Here is a 13,784-nt window from a genome sequence, read left to right as displayed (position 1 = left end):
AAAAGTATGTGGTTGTTATTAATCAATAAAGGCTAAAAGTATGTGGCTTTTTTTTACCTTTATAGACCCATATCAATAAGGGTGAGAAAAGTCAGGCCATCATCCTTGTAGTGCCAATTTACTTAAATCCTCCCAAATCAAAATCTTTGATTCTCAATTTTTAGAATATTTTTGTTCTTTCACAAATTTGGTATGAACTTCGTATGTCATTATTTGCATAAAGGTAGTACGTCCGATAATGATATGGGAAGGTCTCACCTTGTCAACGGAGATCATATTTTGTAAGTGATTAGTTAAAGGTCAGCACATTTTGAGGACATTCCCAACAATTATATGCCATAATATTTGAAAGGTCTAACGTCCCAATACAATGTGCCAAACACTAACTGCCCAAACAAGCTGTCCCCGATGGTTACACATTTTTAATATTTGAAACTGACAAAGTTGGGCGAGTGTCATAGCCTACACTGCCGGCACTACTACCATGACAAGTTGAGGGGCAGCGCTTTTTTATTATTAAGGTGTGTTTGTGTGGAGGGAAAGAAGCTGAAACAGAATCGGACACCCCTCCTAATGAAAAAGCTTTTTGCGAATATGACAAGAAAGAGATGGCAGTGTTTGCGTAACCACGGTGCAAAAATACTTTGCGTTTCCGCAAAAAAAAAAAAAAAAAATTTCTCTTGTCGTGACATGCAAACGGTCATTTCGAAGGAAAAGTTTGCATAAATATGAACCAATTTTGACAGGAAAACTGTATTTTTTGCATTTATTATGTGGGTCCCACCATGTGTTTCTCGCAGTCAAAACAAACGCTGGAGAGGAGAAATAAAGATGCACAACGCCGTTCCGTCCCTACCGTAAAACGGATAGATTACCGGCATTTTCCATCAGAGAGAGAGAGAGGGGGGGGGGGGGGGGGGGGGGGTTGGTGGCTCTTCCCAAGTTGCGGGCGCGCGTGCACCCCACGCGGGGCACGCACGCTGTCACTCCGCCTCTTTTGGGAGCATCCAAGTGTTCGTTCTCTCTCTCTCTCTCTCTCTTTTTGCATGTGGGGGAGCTGGTGGGGGGGTGACAGAGTCTTCTCTTTGCTGTCAATACCTGTCTTTTCTCTCTCGTTCATAAGCGAAGGGGAGGAGGAAGAGTGGGAGGCGACTTTTCTGGGGAATTCTGATACTCCTCCTTTCTTTCTTTCTTCCTCTTGTTGCGTCTTGTTTGGTTTGGATCGAGCGTCATGGATTCTCAAAGGCAGAATGTGGGGATCCTCGCCATGGACATATACTTCCCTCCTTCATGCGTCCAACAGGCAGGGACCCTCTCTCATTGCATTTTTTGTTTTTGGGGTGATTTTGGTGAATGTTTTTTTGTTGGTGTTATTTTTTCTGGGTTTTTCGTTTGTGATGTGATGTTTGTTTCTAGTGAAAATGCTTCTCGTACTGTATTCTTTTGTATTTAGTGGTCGAGTTTCTCCCCTTCCTTTTACTCTGGAGCGGTTTGTTTGCGCTTTTGATGATCTGTGAGATTGGTCTGTAGGAAGCTTTGGAGGCGTACGATGGCGCGAGCAAAGGGAAGTACACGATCGGGCTGGGCCAGGACTGCATGGCATTCTGTACGGATCTAGAGGACGTGATCTCCATGAGGTTTCGAGCCTCCCCACTTCGTCCTTCCCTCCTCTGTTTCTTCTTTTTCACTCTACTTTTTCATGTATTCGGTGCCACAACTGATATCAGACCTGTTTTGATACAAATCTATGCCAGGATTTCCGACTTTGTTCCAGTTCTGGGACCATATCTAGAGCTAGATCTGGGCCCTAGCCCGCAGCTATACACTGTGAAATGAAAAAAAAAGAATACTTCAGGAATCTGGAATCGCGGCCTAGAATAGAGATTCCTTCGGGAAGGAAATTCCTGCTACTAGTGTTTTATAGTCGAAATGAGCTGCAAGAAACTGATATTTATTGTGATTTTACCAACTTGGTCTCTCACCATTTTCATTTTCATGTCTTACTGTGTTTTCAGGAAATTCCTGCTATTAGTGCTTTATAATCAAAATAAGCAGCAAGAAATTGATATTTATTGTACTTTTACCAACTTGGTCTTTCACCATTTTCATTTTCATGTCTTACTGTGTTTTCAGGAAATTCCTGCTATTAGTGCCTTATAATCAAAATAAGCTGCAAGAAACTGATATTTACTATGCTTTTATCAACTTGGTCTTTCAACATTTTCATTTTCATTTTCATTTTCATGTCTTACTGTGTTTTCAGGGAATTCCTGCCCTTAGTGTTTTATAATAAAAGTATGCTGTTACAAACCGATATTTATTGTGCTTTTACCAACTTGGTCTTCCACCATTTTTATTTTCATGGCTTACTGTGTTTTCAGCTACTGTTTTCTTTATTCAACTTGTTGCACTTTGATTTCAAGCTCTGACAAAATCGTTTTCAGCTTGACAGTTGTCACATCCCTTCTTGATAAGTATGCGGTTGATCCTAGACAAATTGGCCGTCTAGAGGTAGGCAGTGAAACCGTGATAGACAAGAGCAAGTCCATCAAAACCTGGCTTATGCGCATATTTGAGGTTGTATTTTGATCCCTTTGGCAGTGTTTCTATCTTTTCTTTATTTGTTCTCTCAAGTTGGATGTGTGCAACAGTATGTTACCTTTCTAAGGGCCATATTGTACCTCATGCTTTGCTAACAATATTTATTTGTACACCCATCAATTTCATCTTTTAAGCATGCACACGCACAGACACATGCACACAGAAAGATTTTCATCTTTGGAGGCTAAGTGCTTATTGCCTATGTGACATGAATAGGAATGCGGTAATAGTGATGTTGAAGGAGTTGACTCTACGAATGCATGTTATGGAGGAACTGCAGCTTTATTCAATTGTGTGAACTGGGTGGAGAGTAGCTCATGGGATGGACGCTATGGTCTTGTCGTTTGCACAGATAGTGCGGTATGAAACTTGGCTATTGTGTGGAGCAGTCGGGTGATATTGTTTGCTGATGAAATGTTAGCCAAATTGAGGTTTTGGTTTTGCTTGCTGGGTGCACACTCTGATTGTTCAACTTGAATGCTTTCTATCTGTAGAAGGGGACTTCACCTTTACCTTTGCTTTTGTGATATATTATTATTATTATTATTATTATTATTATTATTTGTCTTTTGTCAAAAGAAATTGTTGAAGCAAATGGTAAAATATTAACCCATTTACACATGCAAGTAAGAAATTTGTCTAGATGGACACTAGGTAAGAAGTTTAACTTAAGGCCATAAGAATAGAAATTTACATTATTGTCAATATTAAACAATGATAATTGCATTAAAAGAGTAAAACATAAGGACATCACAGAAATTTATGCTAGCTACTTTCTGTTATAACTTTTAGCAGGTAGCAGCAAATGAAAGGCCTCATGGATAGTATTCTCTAAATAGAGTCTGTGCTGATTAACTTGCATTTGGAACTTGTTTCATATTTTGTACTTAATTTTAGCCTCCATTTTCTTGTCTCTCAAGTTATGTTGCCCCTAGCTTTTCAAGTTGGAACTATAATTGTCAGCATGAAAGAAGTGATACCTGCCCTCTGTTAAGATGAAATAAAAAATCTAAAGCTATGAACTATGATAATTTCACTTGCATACAGGCAAATGTGGCTTTGATGGTCGCTGGTGAACAGCCTTTATCTATTTTACCTAGACATGTATGTTGCTGTCAGCGTTAGACATAGGTATGGAGTGTGGGATGGAACAACTAGATACATGGGCATCTGTGTGTGTGTGTGTGTGTGTGTGTGTGTGTGTGGTGGTGGTGGTGTGGGGGGGGGGGGGGGGCATATGTAAGAGGTTAAAGCATGTCGATATATTGAGCTGCAAACAGAGAAAGTGTTAAATCAGTAGTGCAATGTGTTGGACTGAAATAATAAAATAATACCTACTATTTTCCGCAATTATTTCTTTGTTGATTCAAGTAAAACCATGAACATGTACAAACACAAAGTCCAGAAGATGCCTGTAATTTTAAACAAAATTAACTGTAAAAGACATGTTTAAATCTGAAAAAACAACCTACAATTTACAAAGAAGATTTGAACACCACATGCACTAAAAGAGTGTTTTGTAAGTATTGGTGTTGCCAACACTGACAGATCGTGGCTGGTAGGAGCACCCAAGTAATGCAGGTCTTCATTCCTCTTGCAAATAGTTACATAATACACAGCCATCAAGTGTGTACACTAATGTAATTGTACATGCAGTTATAATGTTGTGACTTGAGTGACAACTTTGGAATATGCAAGCATGTTAAATTTGTCTACACAAAATGGTAATTCATCATTCGATTGCCTACAGCTTGCCAATTGTTAGGCTTATGTGGAGGGCGGATGAATGCTGGTGTTTCTGTAATTTTTGTTTTATATCATATAATGTGCTAAACTGCATCTTTGTTTGGTAGGTTTACGCAGAAGGACCTGCCAGACCTACTGGAGGGGCTGCTGCCATTGCAATGTTAATTGGGCCCAATGCTCCTATAGCCTTTGAGAGTAAATACAGGGGAACTCATATGGCTCATGTTTATGACTTTTACAAGCCCAATCTCGCAAGTGAATACCCAGTATGCTTCTCTGACTTTCATCTACTACATATTTAAATTGTGTTGATTATGATGATATTCAAGTCATAATTGTTATAATCTGGCATGATCTAATCACGTGTATCCTGTTATCTGTAGTAACTTGTTTAGGAATTCACATACTGTGTGTTATTCTTCAGCTACTCTTTGCTTAGAATAGCTATGTGAGGACTGGATTTTCACTTCGAAAATATCTTCTTTTTGTGATATGGATTCTTTTAAATACCTTCCAAGAAACAGTGATACCTTTGACAAACAGAATAATAAGTTGCATGAATACACAAACACTGAGATTTATATTTAGCTGCATCCACAAGCTGTTAATTAATAATTTCATGCATGTTCTGTTCACTAGCAATGGGATCCTTTTGGATCTAACAGCTGAAATTTTGAATTCCCTGGTATCATGTTTTGCTTATTGATTTATGGATGCTCATTGCACGTGCAAAGTATTGAAATTCTTATTTTTTCCTGCATCCAAATGAATTAACCTTTGTTGAGCTCATATTAATGTTCAAGACTCCAATAAAAGACATCAAATTGTTGATTTTGCCCCATTCAGGGAAATTTTCTCAGTTGTATTTGTATTTTCAAATACATCTCATAAAATTTCTTTTCTTTGATAACTTTAGTTAATTGTGTGCCAGTTTTTGGGCAAATTTGATCTTTGATCAAAGAAATTTGACTGATTCATCTAGGGTGAGTAAACACAGTTTTGAAAAGTTAAAAATTTTATTTATTTTTTTGGATAGGCAAAAGTTAAAAATTTATGATATGTGTTAATTCCAATAAATGTGTGTCATGATGTTAAGTCTTTAGATGAAGTAGACTTGTATTCATATGTCTGGTTTGCTTGATCAATGGATTGATCATGTTGGTGGACTTTTCCAATGGTTGAGATATCCAGTGTTAGATTGCTAAGATAGTGATTGTTGAAATGAAAGTGTAAAATAATGATATTCAACATCTATAATTTTAATAAGACAAATTTCAATTGTTGCATGCGGGCCATGGTGGTTGATTTTGAAGCTTTCATTGATTTTTTCATTATTGATCTAGACTTTCAATATAAATGATAATCCTTTGAAGTATTAAGTGAACACTTTGACTTCTTATAGAAGGGTTCCCTATACATTTGCAGGCATTTCTTATTGAAAATTGGCAATTTGAATCCTTTGATTTTAAAGATGTTTTGAACTAGTAAAAACTAGGTGCCTTGAGTTTTAGCTAGCTTGAACAATGCATTCATGGATATTGAAAGCCAGGGATTCATGGATATTGAAAGCCAGGGATTTTATGAAAAATGCATTGATTGGTGTAGCATAACTCATGCCGATACTTGTGAATTGATTTAATTCAATTTTTTACCACACTCCATTTTGTATGGAAGTTTAGATTGCATGTGGATTTTACAAATGAATTTGTTATTAGACAGAGTGCACTTGTGTTTGTACTTAAGTGGTTTGGATCCGGGTCCGGATCCAAACTACCTTTGTGTAACATGTCCAACTAATATTGGATAAACTTGTAAATATCTGTAACTTATTAGGGTTATCTGTATTGTATAGCCATGTATTAGGTTTACATTATAAACGTTAAGGAGACCACGATTTTTCATTTTATGGAAAATCGTGGATAGTTGCAGCCTCACTCTCCTCTCCCTCTGCAGTCTCTTGAATACTGATTCTGAAGGATTCTAACATTTGTACCCATATCTTTGTTTTGGGAACAGTGCATTTCCTTTTGCATATCTTAACTTCATGATAATGTTCCCATTGTATCATTTATTGTTTTGTTTAAAGCTCTCCTTGCATTATTTGAACTTTGTCATTTGAATATTGCTACCATTTAACAGTGTTCACACATGCTAAATCTAAATGCTTGTTGTATAGGTTGTGGATGGGAAGCTTTCACAAATTTGCTACCTTATGGCACTAGACTCCTGTTACAAACGATTTTGTAACAAGTAAGAAGTGAATACATGTTGGTTCTTCTATTGCTTAGTTTGTCCCCTCTTTTTTCTTAATTGTCTTTTGTGGAATCTTTTAGTTGACAAGGGATCTCTTGTTTAATAAATGATTTCTTGCTTGATTCTATGTCAGGTATGAGAAGTTAGAGGGGAAGCAGTTTTCTGTCCTTGATGCAGATTATGTATCCTTCCATTCTCCCTATAATAAGGTATTGTATCATTATCTTATGTGACATTTCTTGGTGTGTTACCTGCATATATTTATCTATTTGTAGAAGATATGATGAATTCTATGTTATTCTGTTTGAAATATTGCAGCTTGTGCAGAAAAGCTTTGCCCGACTTCTATTCAATGACTTTTTGCGTAATGCCAGGTTTGCATCATATATATCTAAATTTTTTTATTACGAATCCAGCTTGCTTACCTGTGGTCTGAAGGATGTCACTAGGTTTACTACAGTATGAGAATTTCTAGCCGCTTCAGTAAGAATGGATACTGGGCTAAACATCAATGGTTAGTGTATTCTTCTAGAATTATTACTTTGTAGCACATGGGGTTTCACTGGCATGCTGCTTCTTGGAAAGACTTTGAAGTGGCTGACCATAAGTCATAATGAACGGGGGCAGTCAATACCAAGGTTGTAAGTATCGTATCGTTCCCTGTATCGGTCAGGCCCAAAGTAACACCATATCGTATCTTATTTAATGTATAGTAAATTTTTAATAAAAAATACAAAAAAATCAAGAAAATCAGAAAAAATAGCAAAAATTCTAAAAAAATCATGTCACATGAAACAATGATGAATTGCAGAAAATCACATATGAAGCATTTATGTCTCCATGAGCTGCTATGAATGACATGCATATCTCAATAAGAAAAATGTAAATTGTGAAATAATAAGCAACACTAAGATAAGTCATAAGATCCATAATAGTGCATGTTTACATAAAAAAACAAAATCCCCAAGTGTTTATCAATACTTAAAAATCTTGCATAATCAATTTTTTTTAAGTTCAAGCAAAAATGAAGACTTCTTCTTCTTCTAGCAAGAAATCAAGCCCTAAATCACTCTAAGTTCTTTAGGAGTGAACACAAACTCACCTTAAGGAGTCTTATATATTAAAAAAAAATGAATTGAGTGCAACATAAAATACACTAATTGTGCATGAAAAGATACACCCTGTATCAGTGTGTATCGTACGATACACCCTATGTAGTTAAAAGTGCTAGTCGGTGGACCCCTAAAAAACCTAGTTAGAGACTAGGCGGATTAGTCGGTACCTTAATTAAAAAAATAAAAAAATATATAAAATATGCAAATGAACTGCTAAAATTAGTAACAAACATGTATGCAACATAAAATCAATCAACAATAAGCAATAGACAAAAAAAACATGTTGAACATTACAAAACCTGCCCAAATATTAAAAATTTAAAAGCAATTGAATAAGCAAAGTAAACAACTATCAACAAATGCCAAATAATTTAAAAATAATCTAAATTCTTAAAATAAAGTGCTAAACCTAACAACAAACATGTATCCAACATAAAATTAATCAACAACAAATGCACGAAGCATAAGATATTGCTATCGTCAAGCATAGTAAATATGTTATATTACAAAACCTGCCCAAATATTATTAAGACTAACAACAAAGATGTATCCAACATAAAATTAATCAACCAATGCACAAAGTACAAAATACCACTATTGTGAAGCAGTGCTGCATAGTAAACCTGTTATATTACAAAACCTGACTAAAAATTAAGACACATCTATATACATAATCAAACACACATAACAATTCAATGTCACATCTGCATAAACAAACACACATAACAAATTAATTAAAAAAACAAAAAATGCACATGACAAGTTGCAGGGATTTTCCCGCCTAGGCAAGGACTGACTAGGCGCCTAGGCGGGAAAATCGGTACCCCTGAAGGGAGAAAACTAGGAATCCGGCCAATTCTTACTTTTTCCTTCGACTAGCCCGACTAGGCGCCTAGTCGGCGCCTTTGACTACATAGAACACACCCGATACAAGTACGATACACACATGTATCTCAATACAGGTGTGTATCGTATCGATTAGGCCCAAAGCAATCATATGTATGGTAACGTATCGTACGATACTTACAACAGTGGTCAATGTTACCTTGTATGTTTAGTTTTTGTGGGTGGCATTGCCATGTGAGTGGTGTTGCATTATAATTTAACCCAGTCACAGTACATGTAATTTATTGCAGTTTGCTTCTTCGAAGTCAATGTTGCTGTTTTTTATAGTTTAGCATATTGTAATTTTTTTAATATCCAAGATTCTCCAAAACAGTAAGATCTTGAAAATCAAATATTTTCAGAATACCACTGAATTTGAATCATCATGGTATTATCCTTCTTATCATGGTGATATCATGAAGTCATCCTGATATTGGTCCAAAACTTATAAGGGTGGAAGAAAACTTATTTTTCTACTTTATTATTTCCATTTCTCTTTAAAACTTCCAGGGAATTTTCTGGTAGAATATGTGTTTTGAAATCTCTCAGTGTGTGCCATTACTGAGAAATTCCTGAGAATGACATCTTTGACAGAGTATTAGTATGTTTATAGATATTTCTTTGCTTTTTCTTTTTCATTTTCATTTTCGGATAGATGTGCTCTGGGATGTAATATGAAAATTTTGTTTCATTCATGATTGTGTATTTTGTTCATAGGTCTGTTGAGGAGGATGCTAAAGCAAAGTTGGCACAATTTTCAACCCTGACTCTTGATGAAAGTTATCAAAACCGTGATCTTGAAAAGGTCTTGCCAGTTTCCACTGATTTAAGATTGTGCCTTGGGTCAATTTAAGACCGCAATTTTGCTGTACTGTCGACTGTACTTGCAATTTTAGTTTATTGCCATTTCTATTAGCTTATATTTTCTAAATGAGTTTTTTAGGTATCTCAACAAGTGGCCAAACAACTATATGATGTGAAAGTCCAACCATCAACTTTGTTACCAAAGCAAGTTGGCAACATGTACACTGCCTCACTTTATGCAGCTTTTGTGTCCATTCTTCATAACAAACATAAATCATTGGTAAAGCTTTTATTTAAAATTTCTGGTTTGCATTGTGGATTTATCTAACTTGTACTTGTTATAGTAATAACTTATTGCAATATCTACAGGAAGGTCAAAGAGTGTTAATGTTCTCCTATGGCAGTGGTTTGGCTTCAACCATGTTCTCCTTGAGATTGAATGGTGGTGAAAACCCCTTCAGTTTATCAAATATTGCCAGGGTGCTTAATATCTCTGAAAAACTGGAGTCTAGACATGTGGTATGTCCGTCATTTCTTGTATCTGCAAGAAAGCTTGTATTACATATTTTTGTTTCTTTACAAAAGCCTACATAGCATTTCCGATGCTATGCCTTGAACCCTCTTGGACATCTCTCCTACATAACCTTTTTAAGTATGATTGAGAACCCAAGCGAATAGCAAGTCACTCGTATTACTGAGTACAGGTAAGAGTAAGACCGATCCATTATCGCATCAACCTTGTTTTCAAGGAGCAATCTTCATAAAGACATGATCTAAGATATCTGAGTAGTTTTGTTTGGAAATGCTTTCTACTTTGGGTAATAGGACCTTAGATTGACCAAGAAGCAGACCTATCGATTGGGTTTTCATATTGCTTTACACAAATGCAATGAAATCTTTTATATGGCATATTTCTGCTGAAACATCATATTTGTCATGGATATAAATTATTCAGTGGACAGGGGCTCTATGCAAGTATTTTGTTTAGCTTCCCTCTTTGAGAAGCTCATATTTTAGATATGGGTCTCTACACAATCAAAGACTGGACAAATACTATGGGAAAATGTTTACAATAGTTGTTTATACTTGTTTACTCTTAATAGCATCTTGTTCCTATAAATCTTGTTTGTTACACAAATATTTCTCCTTTTGACAAGAAAAGGTGGAAAAGCAGAGATGGTGGAAAGCTCAAAAATCTTCTGTAGGAAAATATTGCTGTTTTCAATTTCCTAGTATATAATATAAATGCAAAATCTTCATATAGGTGTTGCCCGCAGAATTGGTGCATCTAGAGAAAGTGAGCATATTCGGTGTTCTGGACTTGGAAAACGAACCACCATTTCACAACCATCTTTTTACTTGGGTAAATCAAATAGAGCTGTTTCACATATAGATCTAGATCTTAAGGGGTAGAGGTGTAATTGAATCTGAATATATCTCTGTCCAATGGATCACTCAAAGTAACTCATCATCATATCTGCAACTTAGCGCATGCACATTCATGCATAAATATCAGAAAGGTACACATGTCACAACCACAAACAGGGTGGTGGTTTGTGGTAGTAAAGTAAAAGTGACACCTGTAGTAGCAGGAGCAATGAAAGTTGATTTTAGATATTAGGAGATGAATATAAAAGTTATGTTGGCAGCAAAGAATCTGGACTTGAATCAGAACTGTAATACAGACGTGCGTATGTGTACATGATGAGCTTGTATGTATAACTGGATCTGATAGTTGTACACCACTTTGGTGGGGTCTTGTCGTTAGATGTTTTTTTTGCAAAATCTGGGTTTTACATTGAAAGTCAAAAGATTTAGAAATAGGGAAATTCAATCGAGCTGTTTTACATATAAATTTAGAACCAGTAGTGGAATAATTGGATTTGGATATATCAATGGCCATTGGTCATTCAGCCTGACTCCAGTTTTGAATCTGGATCTGATAATGCTACATCCACTTTGTTTGGATCTTGTTATTACATTTATTTTCTACAGACTGACCTGTTCACATCCCTATTTTCATTTTTATGCCTAATTAGGTTCATAACATCTTGGGCTGGAGGCTGAACTGGGCATTACTTATGCAAGTTGAATAAGACTGTTGCATTCTGTTCCTAAAAAAATTGGGTTGATGATTGTTCACTTAGCCCATCTCTGTACGGACAGTCTCTTTTCCCTCATTTCTTGTCATTTTATAAGAACTAAATTTCTCACTAGAAATGAAACTGGACGAATAATACCAACAATTGATTTAACATTTAGTTAGGCTGACTGGAGATTTCTCTGTGGTTTTGTGCATGTTGGACATAACTGTGTGAATTTTATGGTTGATTAATGTTTTTATTGAGTAACCATTCTTGCAGTCTGTTTATTGGGGGAATTATCAATGTCTGAGTGAGTAGTAGTGTGGTAGTAGCATTGCTATCTTATACACTGGAGTGCATGAAGAGATTGACATAGACTACAAAAGGCAGAATATTAACTCGGAAACACTTTGCTTATATTATATTTTTAGTAGTACCAACTGGATTGCCATTACCAGATTGGAAGGCATTAACATAACCTACAACAGCCACAAGATTAGCTCAGAAACATTTTACCTTTTGTAGTGCATTTTTATTTATTTTACATTGGCATTTTGTCACTTCAATTTTGCACCTTTCCCATGTTTGTGGCATCTAAAGCTATTACATGGATTTTGGATATATTAGAAACTATTCACTGCAGACCTTCAAAGACCACTTAATTAACCTCTAATTAATGTTACATGATTTTCAAGCATTCTTCTTATGTTCATGTGGTTACGATGGAACTTCTGTTTTCTTTTATTATCAATGTTGGTTAAAATCTGATATTGCTATATATCATTGGTATAGTGATATTTTCATTTCATAAGTCTAAACTGTGTTTTATTTTGCAGTTTTCACCTGAAAAATTTGTTGAAAATATGATTGTGATGGAACATCGCTATGGAGCTAAGGGATTTGTGACCACCAGTGACAGGAGCTTGCTGTCTGATGGAACATTCTATCTAGTAGAGGTTGATTCCATGTACAGGAGGTTTTATGCCAAGAAGTTGGGAAGTGAGGATGCAGATGGAACAAAGGCCGGCTATGAAAATGGAATGCTGAATGGCCATTGATCCTCCATGATCCATGCAGTTATCTGTGAGAAGTTAGTTGTTTGCACTTAAAAGTTGTAGAGAGGGTCTGTAGCTCAAGATGGTCATCTGTTTGAACATGAATGTGTGAACTACTTCAAGTATGCTAACTGATTTATTTTAACAGAAGCCATTCTTGTAGTTTGATCAGCTTAAGCTGCAAATGTATATTTGTGGTTCTGTTCTATTGCAAAACATCTTGGGGTTGGATGACATGAACCTTATATTATAAACAACTCTATGCTGGAGGCCGTTTTCCTTTCTTGAGAGGTTACCTACCAGGTGGCCTTAAGAAAAGGCAGGCATTTAGACTTGTGTTACTGTTTGTCAAGTACAACGATGAGTTGGTATTATATATATATATATATATATATATATATATATATATATATATATATATATATATATATATATATATATATATATACAACAAACAACAACAACTACGCCTTCATCCCAAAACAATTGGGGTCAGCGATATGAACCAAAAAAGAAATTCATTTTGGGTCTTTCACATGAATCCTTTTCCTCCAATCATTTCTATCCAACGCCATGTCCTCGGTGAGGTTCAAAGCATTCATATCCTTTCCTATCATCTCCATCCAAGTCTTCCTAGGCCTACCCCGACCTCTTTTAACTAATATATTTTCCCATTTCTCCAACCTTCTAACTGGAGCATCATTAGGCCTTCGCCGAATATGTCCAAACCACCGTAAACGATTCTCTCGCATCTTATTTTCAATGGGTGCAACACCTACCTTCTTACGTATCTCTTCGTTCCGAATCTTATCTTTTATTGTATTTTCACACATCCATCTAAGCATCCGCATCTCAGCTACACTCATTTTTTGAATATATATATATATTCCGTCCATTCAGTGTAGGCAGATTTTTATGTTTCAAATTATGTTTGACAAATCTGACCCCACAGATATATTCAGCATGGTTCCTTTACCAGGAATCACTTGTTGGGTTATGTTTTTTCGATGGAAAAATATGATTTTATGAGTTTAAATTTATAAAAATTTGAGTCGGCGATTTTTGAAGCTTTATAAAAGCCAATTCATGTCATAAATGCATAATCGGATGACTCGAAAGCCTATTCCTACTAAACAGGCCATCAAAAAGTCTATTCATACTAAACAGGCCATCAAAAAGTCTATTTCCACTAAACAAACCATGTATATCACATCTTTAATGTCAAATTTAAAAATAAAAAA

At 35.7% G+C, this 13,784-nt stretch overlaps 1 protein-coding gene across 1 annotated transcript; it reads left to right on the top strand.

The window, feature by feature from the left end:
• The first annotated feature begins 854 nt into the window (after positions 1 to 854).
• On the top strand, positions 855 to 12,774 carry LOC149842642 (hydroxymethylglutaryl-CoA synthase-like). The gene is made up of 12 exons (XM_089999339.1): positions 855 to 1,303; positions 1,531 to 1,637; positions 2,445 to 2,577; positions 2,818 to 2,961; positions 4,455 to 4,613; positions 6,524 to 6,597; positions 6,734 to 6,809; positions 6,919 to 6,974; positions 9,318 to 9,405; positions 9,544 to 9,684; positions 9,774 to 9,923; positions 12,325 to 12,774. Exons 1-12 carry the CDS (start codon positions 1,232 to 1,234, stop codon positions 12,544 to 12,546), a joined length of 1,422 nt encoding a protein of 473 aa, XP_089855465.1. The 5' UTR covers positions 855 to 1,231; the 3' UTR covers positions 12,547 to 12,774.
• Positions 12,775 to 13,784: the final 1,010 nt, after the last annotated feature.

This window comes from Nuphar pumila, chromosome 3 (genome assembly GCF_984573655.1).
Source record: "Nuphar pumila chromosome 3, dmNupPumi1.hap1.1, whole genome shotgun sequence".
NCBI classification, from domain to species: domain Eukaryota; kingdom Viridiplantae; phylum Streptophyta; class Magnoliopsida; order Nymphaeales; family Nymphaeaceae; genus Nuphar; species Nuphar pumila.
The sequence above is the reverse complement of the archived record's forward strand: the minus strand, read 5'-3'. Positions and strand labels throughout refer to the sequence as shown.